Source organism: Neofelis nebulosa, chromosome 5 (genome assembly GCF_028018385.1).
Source record: "Neofelis nebulosa isolate mNeoNeb1 chromosome 5, mNeoNeb1.pri, whole genome shotgun sequence".
Lineage (NCBI taxonomy): Eukaryota > Metazoa > Chordata > Mammalia > Carnivora > Felidae > Neofelis > Neofelis nebulosa.
In genome coordinates, this window is record NC_080786.1 from 146,418,172 (window position 1) to 146,431,101 (window position 12,930).

A 12,930-nucleotide genomic window follows, 5' to 3' on the forward strand; every position below is an offset into this window, starting at 1 on the left:
TGGTTTTGCAGAAATTGTGGGGGGTAGGGTGGTGGCACAGCCTTGTAAGCATAGCAAGAAAAAACATTCGAAAAACATGTAATATTGGAAAACGGGGACAATGAAAAGCCGGACAGAAAACACAAGCTCAGTCATTAACGAGGCTGGTGACTCGTAACTTGTGAGTAGATGACTACAGCGTGTTCCACATTAGATCTATTTAAAATAGGCGTTTCTCTGCGTTGCCTTTCAGATGGGTCAGAGGACCCCCCCCCCAAGTGAATCGATGACAGCTGTGCCCCACCCGCCCCAAATCAGAGCACTGACGGGGATCGTGCCACACTCACTCACCGAGGAGTCAATTAAGGAACTTGATTAGGACCGAATCCTCCTTTCAACTCTGATGCGATGCCAGGGGTTAAGTATGCATTAAACGCAGGCGCCTTTTATCTGGCTGCTCAACAGGTAGTATTTTGTAAACGCTTCCCTTCACGTACCTCCCCCTCCCCCAAGCTTCTCCCTCCCAAGATTCTTCATGTTTGGTTCGGGAAGGCGTTGGGGGTGCTGGAGAAAATCAGAGTCGTCTGGGCAGCTGCACTTGTTTATGAGGGATGAGCACAGTCACGGCGCGCACAGAACAAAAGCCTTCAGGAGCAGGGAGCACGGATCCACCTCCTCCTGCAATCACCGGCTTCGTTTCGATGGAAAGCAAAGGTGTAAACGCACAAGCAGAGGCAGCAAACGCCCAGGTTCCTACGTTGCTGCCGCCACTATTATTGTTGCGGCTGCTCCTCCTCCAACCCAGCGATCCGGTCTGCGCGCGAGCCCGGACAGACCCATCTATCCAGGGTCCACGGGGCCCTACTGTGTGCCAGGCCCCGGACTGGACACCCAGCACCTAACCCCAGTCCACTGGCTTCGAGAGCCCTCCCTCGGCCCTCCCTTCCTCCTGCCCCGGGTGGGTGCGGCTGGGGGTGGGGGTTGGATTTCATCGCCGAAAGGTCCAGAAAGCCCAAGCCCAGAATCCGGGCGAGAGGCGCAGCCGGAGGAGCCCGACTCCGGCGCCCCGGGAGCGCGCGTCTGCGAGGCCGCGCGGGGTCCCCCTGTCTGGCGCTCAGGTGCCTCCGCCGCCCACTCCGCCGCTCCCCTCCCCGCGCCCTCCCCTCTCCAGCGAGGGTCGAGTTTGGCTGTGGCGCGCGGGGGAAGGAGGGGCTACGAGGGATTTGAAAGTGCACAGGCTGCGGAGCGGAGCTCGCATCTGTTCCCGCCGCCCGCGACCGGATTGAATTTCTGCAAATTCAAACTGAATGGGGCTTTCTTCTGCTGCCTTCCAGAGGGCGCCTGCAGCCCGCCGCGCGCTGCTCTCGGGCGGGAGCGCTCCCCCGGCGCGCAGCTAGGACGAGCGAGCCGGCCCCGAGCCCGCGCGGGCCAGCCGGCGGCGGCAGGGCGGAGGCTGCGGAGGCGCCCGGGCTCCGGGACCCGGTACCCGACCGCGCCCCCCGCCAGCCCGGCTCCTCGCGCGCGCGCGAGCGGGGCGACTGTCATCAGCCGCCGCACGGGACCCGGGCGGGGGCCCGGGCGACCCTCCGAAGAAGAACTTCTTGGGGGCGGGTCCCCGACACCCCGTCGCCGGCTATTGTCTGCGCGCGGCGCGCGGCGGCGGCCCGGGGCGCGGGAGACGCGGGCCGGGTGGGGCCGGGCCCAGGGCGGCGGCGGGAGGAGCCCGGGCGGCCGGAGGAGGCGGCGGCGGCGCCGGCGGCGGCGGAGGAGGAGCCGCGAGCGCGGGAGCCGAGCGGAGCCGGCGGGCCGCGGGCGAGCGCGATGCCGGCGGCGGCGGGGGACGGGCTGCTGGGCGAGCCTGCGGCGCCCGGGGGCGGCGGCGGCGCCGAGGACGCGGCCAGGCCGGCGGCGGCCTGCGAGGGAAGTTTCCTGCCCGCCTGGGTGAGCGGCGTGCCCCGCGAGCGGCTCCGCGACTTCCAGCACCACAAGCGCGTGGGCAACTACCTCATCGGCAGCAGGAAGCTGGGCGAGGGCTCCTTCGCCAAGGTGCGCGAGGGGCTGCACGTGCTGACCGGAGAGAAGGTGAGCCGCCCGGGGCGCGGGCCCCGGGGCGGGGTAGGGGGGGGTGGTGGCGGCGGGGACCCTGCCGGGAGCACTGCGCGGGGAGTCCAGTCCCGTAGTCCCCGCGCCTCCCCTCATCCCGTTTTTTCCTCGCGGGTGGAAAGAGGGGACGAGCCAAACGCGCGCGCGGGCCCCCGCGGCCGGACTGCCGGCCTTTCCCGGGGCGGGGGGCGGTCTGGGGTCGGCTTCCCCGGTGGGGGCGGCTCGTTGACCCGCGAAGCCGCCTGCTGCCTTTTTGCTCCTCGAAGGGCGCCGCCTGGTGGGCACCAGCGCGTGGGGGGGGTCGTGGAGGGGTTCTGCCCTTGGCGTCCGCAGGGGCCCCAGATCTGCGGAGCGACAGGAGCCAGGCCATTACGTTGCGCGCGCGGGCCACTATGTTGAGGGTGGGAGAGCCGCTTGGGGAGCTTCGAGTCCGATTTTCCCTCCTGGACTTAGGAGCTGGGGGAAGGCTGAGACCCCAGGGGCCTTTTCCACCTGCGGGCTGGGGGCAGCTAGGGAAGTTTTTCGTGCTCAGACGAGGGTTTTCACATGGCCCCCCTTCACCCACCCGTTCCCTCCCACTCCTGCTTTCGGGTATCTCCCACCCCTCCACCCTCAGCCATTCCCATCTCCTTCCCTCTATCCCTCCCCCGTTCTCCTCAGCCCCTGGGTGGGAGCTTCAGTAAGGACCCCGCTCCTGCAGGGAGCACACTGATACCCCCAGATTTCAGGGCTTGGGAGGTGCCTTCATATCTTTGGAGAAGGGAAAGCAAAGGAGGAGACCCAGAGACCTAGAGGGGCACCCTCTCGGGACTTGTGAGAAGTTAGACGGTTGGGAACCCTTGCTAGGTGCTGCCGAGGTAGATCTCAGTTGTGACTTGGAACTGCGAGAACCCCGAGATATGATGACTTACTTTGGAGGTGAGAGGCACGGGGTCACCCCAAGCGGTGAGGCTGCCCCAGCCTGGGAGTTGCCCAAGTTTTGGGGCAAGCTCATGGTCGTCTCAGCCTCAAGACTCCCCTGCTCTCCTCTGAGGCTTGGAGTGGCTCATTGATCAGGGAAGCATCGGCCCTGTGGGGGGATTGGGAAGCTATAGACTTCCTACCTGCCCTTCTGCCCACTGACCTGGGGTCGTCCGCCCACCCTGGGTGTCCCTGGGAATGCCATACACTGGACCCCTGATGCCAGAGCCAGCTGACCTGCCCGTCTGTCCCTAACCTCACCAGCTTCGGTTTCCCTCCTCCTTTCTCCACTGTGTCCTGAAGCCCCTTGCATTTGAGTGCAGGTCTCTATCACCCTTGTCACTGGCCATCTATTCCTACCTGCTGCTCCAAGTGGGGTACCTTTGTTTTGAGTAGGTGGGGTTAGAGTGGGTAGTTTAAAAAGTGCCTCTTGCTTGAATTTCCATGTAAAACAGGAGTGTGCGGAATGAACTCACCAAATTGAGTAATTCTTCAAAGAAGAAGAAAAAAAAAAACACTCCTAACCTCATTCTAGTCCGAAGGGAGCACTGCATACTTCACTGCTTTGGCTCCAGGAGGACTGGCCAACTTGTGCACCCGGCACAGGCCGCCTCCCCCCCCCTCCCGGCTTGCCAACTACAGTCCGCTCACTTCCCCATCCCTGGGTAAATCCCTGCCAGCATGGGTGGTAGAACTTGATTTTCCTTTTCCTTTGAGACATTTCGGAATTCAGTCTGGTTGTGCATGTTCCCGCTTGAACCTTAGCAGAAAGGGACGAGACTTTATATCGACGGCCTATGGGCAGCGTTACGAGCACATTGATCTCGCCTGCCCTACCGCTCAGCCTCTTCTGGCTTCTCTCCACTTTCCCATGCCGCGTCGTGCCTCCAGCTCCTCACCGGTGCATTTTTGCTCTGTAACATAAGGCTGTTAGCCTTGGCCGAACTGGGCGAGGGTGCACTCACAGCTCAGCCCCTGTCCGGAGCTTCTGGAGCTCTGTGCCGGGCCCCCAGGACAGCCTGGATGCAGGGAGCTCTTGCCCAAATGGGGTCCTGATGAGGAGCTTTCTTCACCCTTAGGTGTTCATGCCCTTTCTCTGCCGTCCCATCTTTCATAAATGATGAATTCCACCTCATCTCAGCAGGGGGTGTGTGGCACTAATTGGATATAAGATTGTCATTCCCAGGCTATTGGATTGGCTCTAGTTACTGAGGGTGGTTCCTAGGGTGGGGGAGGATGTTGGGGAGATTATTCTGATGTGTTGTTCTCCAGCCAGGAGAATCAGTGCTTCAGGGGGTACAAGCATCGTGAGAAATCTGGATTTTAGTTCGCTTAATTGCCTGCTTTAAGGAAACAATGGGTGTCATTCATAGCTTTTATCTCCCAAATCCAACACCTTTGATGCTTAACTAATAGATTAGGGTTTTGGCAGATTGTAGAGATTAAAATTGTGTGTGTGTGTGTGTGTGTGTGTGTGTGTGCACGACTTTGGGAAGGATTGCTGAGTTTGTGAGTCCCCATCCACACGCGCTCTGGATATTGTCTTACGAAAGCCAAACGAAGGTGAAGTCAACCTCCTACTCTGTGCAGCCTTGCCCTCTTTTTACAAGGTGAGCTAGGAAGAAGCTTTTCAGGCTGGAGACGGGGTACTCATGGGAGCCTAGCAAGGGGAGACCTTGAAGTGACAGTACTCTGGGGGAAGGGAAATGAGGTGTCCCTCACAGTGTGATGTCAACGGCCCTGGAAAGCCTCTCATCCCAATACTGCCCCCCTTTATGGAGTGCATACTTTGGATAGAGCACGCCACTTTTGTCCTTTCCTTCCTGTTTTAAAGGACATAGATCACAGTGGGAGGGGAATGAAGTCACGAACACTGTAGTAAGAAATGGATGCATGCCCTGGTGCCATCCCCTCAGTGGCAGGATCCAAGGCAGCTTGTGGGGAATCAGCCCTTGAAAAAGTTGAAAGCCGGGGTGGAGAAAGGGAAGTAGACGGGGTACCCATGTTTGGCCTTGGACTTCACAGGTGCAGTCTCAAACTATGCGCTGTGTTTTGGGTGATTCATACCAAAATCCAGGGTACTGCTGGTTTGGGACACTTGGAGTGCGTGAGTGCGTGTGTGTGTGTGGGTTGCATTTCGACTTGGTGCACGTTTCCAAAACGATTTGGTCAGGAACCTCCCCGTGCCTTGCCGGATGTTACTGCCCAGTCCAGGTGACCGAAAACCACCCTTACCTGACTTTGAATTCTGTCTCATCAAGAGGCTTCCTTTCCCGCCACTGTCTCCCTGACAGCAAGTTGCCAGCCTTTCCTCTGAAGTGGTTTGTTTGAGAGTCATTTGAATCTAGATGGCCTTGTTACTGCTTGAAAAGAAAGAATGGGTTTGGGTGACACTCACTTTTGCCTGCCTTCGGCTTTGAGTGGACGTCCTCTCTGTTAATACGGCTTTGAAAATAAATAATTCACTTGGGCATGTGAGGCTCTTAACTGGTCTGCTCTGAGGACAGTGTCTGTGACTAAAGGAGCCTGATGATAGGGGGAGGAGGAAAACTGACCACAAAATCAGATTTTGAAAAGTGTTTTGTGTGGCGTTGAGACCAAGAACAAAGTTGTTGAGCGGGGGTTGGGGGGGGGCGGTGGTACTGAGTGATGACTTTGAAAGACCCAGAGAGGTTGGGCTTGCTGTCACTGAGATTGTTCGCTGATACCTATGAAATGCATCATTTGGGCACATAATAGGTTATTGTTACATTTTTTAAAAACTTGGTAAAATAAAGGAAAGGCTTACAGAGAAAAAGCAAGGTAGATCTCAGGTAGAGAGCTGGTTTTATAGGCAGAACCGCACGAAGGGGAAAATGGTGGAGGCCACAGTTATCTCCTTTTGTGATTAAGTCTTTCTAAGGTACAAGGGTGGGCACAGAAATGATTGGTTAAGATGTCTCAATATCTTCTCCTACCCTTTGGTTAAAAAAAAGGAAAATAAGGCGGAGCTATTTTGGGGCTTAAAATAAGGGTTGCCTGCTTAGTAAGTTGCCGGTAACGATGCTTTGAGCACCACAGTGCCAGATACCTGGAGTGAAGGAGTTACTAAAAATAGAAATTACTATGTGTTGCAGAACAGGAAATAGGACTAATTTTAGAGATGGCCTTTTGGCAGATCTGTTTTTAGCAAGTATTTCTGAAACAAACAGGTGCTAAATCCTGTGGGTTTTTTTTTTTTCTTTTTTGAAGTGCTAGAAATTTAGGGGTAATAGCTCTGAGGAACAAGAAATGCTTCGAGAACTGGAAATTCCTATTAATCCTCAGCAGGGATCTCTTGGCAAGAAGGAGGCGTTTGGCAAAAACACCTGCTCTGTGTGTCGCGTGTGACAAGGCAGCGCCTATAATTTCCGAGATTGCACGCTGCAGTGGGAAGCGCATTCTTTCTGAACTTCCTGCCCCGTCTCATCTTTTTCAAGTACGTGTGAGTGATGGAAATTGGCACGTAGGGCTCAGTTCTTCGTGCTCATTGATGCTCGGGTCCCGTGGACTTCAAAGGGAGCCTTGCATTGGCACAGCAGTGCTGAGCGGTGCCCAGGAAGAGCCGTACAACCCTAAATTTCGTCCGCAGGTGTTGAGTCATCGTGCAGGCTGAGTTCGACGACAGCGTTCTGTTCTGGCTGTTCCAGGGCGGGATGGCTGCCTCCCCATTGGGGTGATTGTCCCCCCTGGAGGCATGGGGAGCGGCAGCTGTGTCTGCCCCAGAGGGATGGGCAGGCTGGGTGTTCTCTGTGACCAGGTGATTTGGGCACGAAGTATCATTTACGTCCTCAGGATCTACACCCCCCTCTGGATTATTCATGGTAACCAAGTGACCTGCTCCCTTGGCTAATTGAAACCCATAGATAAACCCCCAAGCCTTATTTTTAGCAAACTGGTGAAACCTCTTCCTCTGCTCAGCCCCGGGGCCCTGGCCGCTTTGAGTGCTGACCTGAATTGAATTTCACGCTCTCCGATGGGGGGCTTGCTGGCTGGTAAGATGACCAGGAAGGAGGAAGGAGGTGAACCTCGGGGCCTCCATCAGCCCCGGAGGAGGCTGATAACCTCTACGAAGGTGGGCAGAGCCACTGCATCTCCTGTATCACGAGTGCCACCTCTCCGTGGTGTGGCGCGTTTTGGGGTTTATTTGGGGGTCTTCCGGGCATTTTCTCGCTATATACTTGCGGTGCCCCTGAGCAGACGGGAACCAACTTGCTGGTGTTCATACCTCTGTTGATGAAGCAGAGGAAAGCCCTGAGTAGGTTTTCCCTCTGGCCTTCACATCTGTGCTCTTAGGGCTTTGGAACAAATAGCCATACACTAGGTGGCTTAATTTTATCCCATCACAGTTCTGAAGGCCAGAAGGTGGGGGGCCCGGTGTCCACTGCTTCCTGGGGGAGACAGGGCCAGGGCCCCGGGTGGGAGGGAGTCTGAATCTGAGACCTGGCTGTTTCCATAAAGAAAGTGGACAGCTTTCCCGCCCTACCTTGCTGACCGGTTGTGATCCCTCTCAACCTGAAACGAGGGAGCATCCACGGGGTCTGCACTCCAAACCCTCTCAGTGTCTTGGGAAATGTTCTGGCTGCAGGTTTCTTTTCGGTTGGAATTCTTGGGGGCTCTGTTGTGTGTGGGTGTGCGGGGGATGCTTTTAGGATACTTTTACATGTTCTCTGTGTTTTCTCTGGAGAACGTTGTGTCAACGGAGTTTGGCTAACTTGTCGACCAATGTGTCTAGTTCAGAGACAGTGGGAGAGACCCTCCCCCCCCCCCCCCCAATCCATTCTGGGCTTTGGGAGAAGTTGTGGGAAACTGGACTGTTGTCAATTAGAGTTAATGATTTGGGACATTCGGGGGAACCAAAGACTACTTGGGTCAGAGCCATTTCTTAACGTCCACTTACCCCCTCACTACGCTGGCGCTTCCCTACTTAGCTGTGCGCTTCCTCGTTAGTGTGTTCTTTTTGGTTTTTAGTCGTTATTGTGTGTTTTTTCGTTTGGTTAAGATCTGGTGTGGCTAATACAGACTCGTGTTCTAAAATCCGAAAGCTTTGTGAGGGTATGTGGTGGGAGGTAATTCTGCCTCTCACCTGTGTGCCTCAGCAAACAGTTCTTTCTCTCCCCAGAGGCAACACTGCCTCTGGTTTCCTGTGTATCCTTCCAGGGACGCTCTATGTGCATACAATATACATACAGTATATACATATTGTAAATGTATAGAAAGGTACACTTTTTTACACTGTAAATGCTGTTCAGTGTCTTGCCTTTTTCACTTAGTAATACGTGTTGAACATCCTTCCCCCAAACGACTATGGGATTGCCTCATTATAATTTTTTATTTATTTATTTTGAGGGAGACAGCACAAGTGGGGGAGGGGCAGAGAGAGAGGGAGACAGAGAATCCCAGGCAGGCTCCACATTGTCAGCACAGAGCCCGACGAGGGGCTCAAACCCATGAAACCGTGACATCATGACCTGAACCGAAACCAAGAGTCAGACGCTTAACTGACTGAGCCATCCAGGCGCCTCTTCATTATTTTTAATTGCTGCATTTTATTCATGGTACGGAGCTAACGTATTTACTGTATTATTCCCTGTTGGTGAAGTCCATGGACGTTACTTAAAGAATTAAAGGCAATTAAAGAATGGACATTTAGGTTGTATCCAATTTTTTGTTATTCTCAAACTCTGCTGCAGTAAACATCTGTGCCCGTTATTTTGTAAACGTTTCAAGTATAGCTGAGGGATAAGTTCCCAGTCTTCGGTGAAAGGGTATGACTGTTTTTAACTATTAATAAATATTGTCAAATTGCCTTCCATAGAGTTTGGCCAGTTTCTGCACATGTCAACCTAACATGGCGGGGTGGGGTGTGTGTGTGTGTGTGTGTGTGTGTGTGTGGAGGGTATCTTTCCATATCTTTGTCAATACAAGGCACTCTTTAAACTTTTTGATCTTTGCTAATCTAGTAGATTAAACAAGGTATCCAGTTTTCCTTATAGTTTCTCTCTCTTTTTAAAAAAAAATTTTAACATTTATTTATTTTTGAGAGAGAGGGAGACAGAGTGTGAGCAGGCGAGGGGCAGAGAGAGAGGGAGACACAGAATCTGAAGCAGACTCCAGGCTCTGAGCCATCAGCACAGAGCCCGATGCAGGGCTTGAACCCATGAGCCGTGAGATCATGACCTGAGCCGAAGTCAGATGCTCAACCGACTGAGCCACCCAGGTGCCCCTCTTTACAGTTTCTCTTATTTACAAGGACACTGAGCATACTTTCATGTTTAACAACAATTTGCATGTCATTGCTGTTCGTTGTTCCTGTCCACCATTTGCGACTGGGTTTTTGGTCTTTTTCTTCTCGGTTTATAGACACCCTTTGTATGTTAAGGACAGTGACAGATTTTGCAGCTATCTTCTCCTGCTGCCTGCTTAATCTTTGTCCTTGTTTCCTGGTGATTTTTGCCATCACAGAGGTTATATCCCTGGACCCCACAAACTAGAGAGGGACCGTAGGTGAGCTTTGCAGGTCTATGAACCCCTATAAATTGTTTGTGGATAATTATATTTCCAGGGAGAGGGTCCATGACTTCCATTGGATTCTAAAAGGTGTTATTTACCCGCAGAATATTAAGAGCCAATGCTTCGTTGCCCACCTCTGTCGACTCTGCTGACTGAATGGAGGTTTGTGCATTGTTGGGATGAAGATTTGAGTCACCTTGGTTTGCCAGCTCCTGTGCTGATTGGGCTGAAATTGTAGATAACACTCAGACCAGGCAGGCTGGTTCTACAACCATGACCTTGGACTAGGCATGTGATTCTGACCCCCTGCTCCCACTATGCCTGGGTCATGGGCATAGGGCATGATAGAGTGTAGACACATCTTTGGAAAACCTTGACTTTTGCTGGGACAACTCTGAATCCTGGTCCCATAATCTCTTCAGGGGAAAGTCAATAGAAAGAATTTTTTGGTGGGTGGTTGATAAGAAAGAAAAAGAGGAATATGGAGGGAAATGAAAACTTTTGCCACTTAACTTGGACATAAAGTGCGCTAAGTCAAGGGTAGGCACTTGGGTAAAAATATGCCTTGGGACCCTGTGGGATCTTTTGTCTACCCATAAGCCCTCTGGAGAGTGGTGCTCGTGGGCTGAACACCTGGACCCTGGTGTTTGGAATCCTAGAGGTCAGTATGACCTTGTTCTGATGACGCTTGTCGCTTTCTGCCCCTTCTTCACCCTGCTTTGTCTTTCCTCAAAGTGCTTCTCATCCCCTCTATTAGCTTGCTGGGGGCTGCTTGCCACACACTGGGTGGCTCAAACTTAAATTTATTGTCGCACAGATCTTTTTCTTTTTTAATTTTTTAATGTTTATTTTATTTCTGAGGGAGAGAGAGAAAGAGAGGGAGAACATGAGTGGGGGAGGGGCAGAGAGAGAGGGAGACACAGAATCCAAAGCAGGCTCTAGGCTCCGAGCCATCAGCACAGAGCCCCACATGGGGCTCGAACTCACAAACCATGAGATCATGACCTGAGCTGAAGTCAGATGCTTAACCGACTGAGCCACCCAGCTACCCCCCCCCACCTTTTTTCTAAGTTTCTTTTTTATTTTAAGAGGGAGAGAGAAAGCGAGAGAGAGAGAGAGAGAAGGGGAGGGGCAGAGACAGAGGGAGAAAGAATACCAAGCAGGCTCTATACCATCAGCATGGAGCCTGACATGGGGCTCGAGCCCACGAACTGTGAGATCATGACCTGAGCCAAAACCAAGAGTCGGACGCTGAACCGACTGAGCCACCCAGACGCCACGTTGCCACATAGCTCTGGAGGCTAAAAGTCCAAAATCAAGGTGCCAGTAGGGCTGGTTCTTTCTGAGGGCTGTAAAGGGGAATCTGTTCCAGGCCTCTCTCGTTGGCTTGCAGATGACTGTGTTTTCCCTGTGACTCTTCCGTCATCTTCCTTGTGCGTGTGTCTGTCTCTGTATCCTCATTTCCCCTTTTTAGAAGGACGCCAGCTATATTAAATTAGAGCCCATCCTAATGATCTTACTTTAACTTGATTACCTCTGTAAAGGGTGTATGTCCATGGGGCACCTGGGGGGGCTCAATCGGTTGAGCATCTGACTCTTGACTTTGGCTGAGGTCATCATCCTAGGGTCATCAAATTCAGCCCTGAGTTGGGCTGAGTGTGGAGCCTGCTTAAGATTCTCCCTCTCTTTACCTCTGTCCCTCTCCCCCACTTGTGTTCTCTCTCTAAAATAAAAAAAAAAAAAAAATTAAGAAAGACTGTATGTCCAAATCAGGTGACAGTCTGAGGTACTGGGAGTTAGGACTTGCTATCGTCTGATTGGTTATGTCCCCCTAGAATTCATATGTTGGAGCTTAAGCTCCAGTGATGGTGGGATCTTTAGGAAGTGATTAGGCATGAGGGCAGAGCCTCCATGAATAAAACTGTAGAAGAGACCCCAGAAATCTCCCGTGGCCCCCGCAAGAACACAGCAAGATGACTGTCTGTGAACCAGAAAGAGAACTCGCACCAGACGCCCAATCTGTAAGCTCCTTGATCGTGACCTTGAAGCCTCCAAAACCATGAGAAATAAATTTCTGTTGTTTCTAAGCCACCCCATCTGTGGTATTTTGTTATAGCAGCTCGGAGAGATTAAGACAAGACTTAAAGACAGGAATTTGGGGAGGACAAAATTCAACCCATGATGTCATCTGACCCCCTGGTAAATATTTATGTGTTGATGTGTTTGTTGTTTGTCTCCCCACTGGACCGTAAGCCCCGTGAGGAAGGGATCGCCGCTCTCTCCCTGGTGTCTGGAATAGTACCTGGAACAGACAAGGTGCATCGTAAATATTTTCTGGATGCATCAGAGAATGCTTTGATGTTCCCAGGACACGAAGGTGGTCCGTGGATAACCTGAGCTGGCGGGGACTGGTTCCTCAGGTGCTGTCTGTCCAGTCCTTGCAGTGCGTGGGTACGCATGTGTGAGGGATGAGGTGGTTGGACAGGTTGTCCAGCCGGCGTTCTTTGGGAGAAAACCCCAGCCCCGGAACAGCTGTGCCTTTTGCAGGGATTTGTTAAGGAAGGCGCCTAGGTAGCAGAGTGACAGGTGACCAGCCAGAAGCAGAAGCATATCTTGCCGTGTCATGGGGCTGTTGATGGACCCTCAGCTCTTCCCAGAGAAAATGTGCCGACACCGCGACAGATGGGCAGAGTTGCTATTTGCAAACATACATTTTTTTTTGGATGTTGCCCATGGAGATATATGGAGGTTTGGATCTGTCTCTTGGACTATAATTTTTAAATAAGTGGATCGGTCTCCTAAACCAAATCGCTGCCAAAACATGTTGCCATCCGGCTTGCTTCTCCTGCCCGTTCTCTGAGCCATTCGATTGCTTTTCGTCTCCCTCTTTGCGTTACTTCTGCCATTTTTATCCCGTACTGAGTTCTTGTGTTGTTACATCCCATCCCGTGGCTTTCCGGGAAGGCATCTGGCTTTCGTTCTGCCTCTGTTGGGCCACTCTTGTTTCACGAAGGTGCCCTCTCGATCGCTTCCTGCTGTTTGCCGAGCTCTGCGAATGGAACACGGGAGAGTGGACTGCAGTGATGGGCACCCACTGAGCACAGAGCGGGGTGCTGAGGGCAGAGGAAGCAAGGACATGTCGTGCCCTCCAGGAGTCTTAACTATTTCTGGGTAGGGATGGTCGGGTGCAGTCAGATCCCAGCGAATCCTTCGTGTGTGTGGAGCAACCCAGGGATTTCATGACCTCCCGAATCACCGAAAACCTGCAGCAAAGCGATGAGTGCTTGCTCTTTGCTTTCAGCACGTGGATGTAATACTGATAACAATAATAATCATAAACACTTACGGATCTTGTAC

At 52.9% G+C, this 12,930-nt stretch overlaps 1 protein-coding gene across 2 annotated transcripts in view; it reads left to right on the top strand.

Annotated features, from left to right (window-relative positions):
- The first annotated feature begins 1,679 nt into the window (after positions 1-1,679).
- HUNK (hormonally up-regulated Neu-associated kinase) overlaps positions 1,680-12,930 on the top strand; it is a 111,785-nt gene continuing 100,534 nt past the window's right edge. For both annotated transcript variants that reach the window (XM_058731864.1, XM_058731865.1), the window contains exon 1: positions 1,680-2,061. In XM_058731864.1, coding sequence (XP_058587847.1) covers positions 1,801-2,061 — 261 coding nt within the window. In that variant the 5' untranslated portion in view covers positions 1,680-1,800. The remainder of the gene's footprint in view (positions 2,062-12,930) is intronic.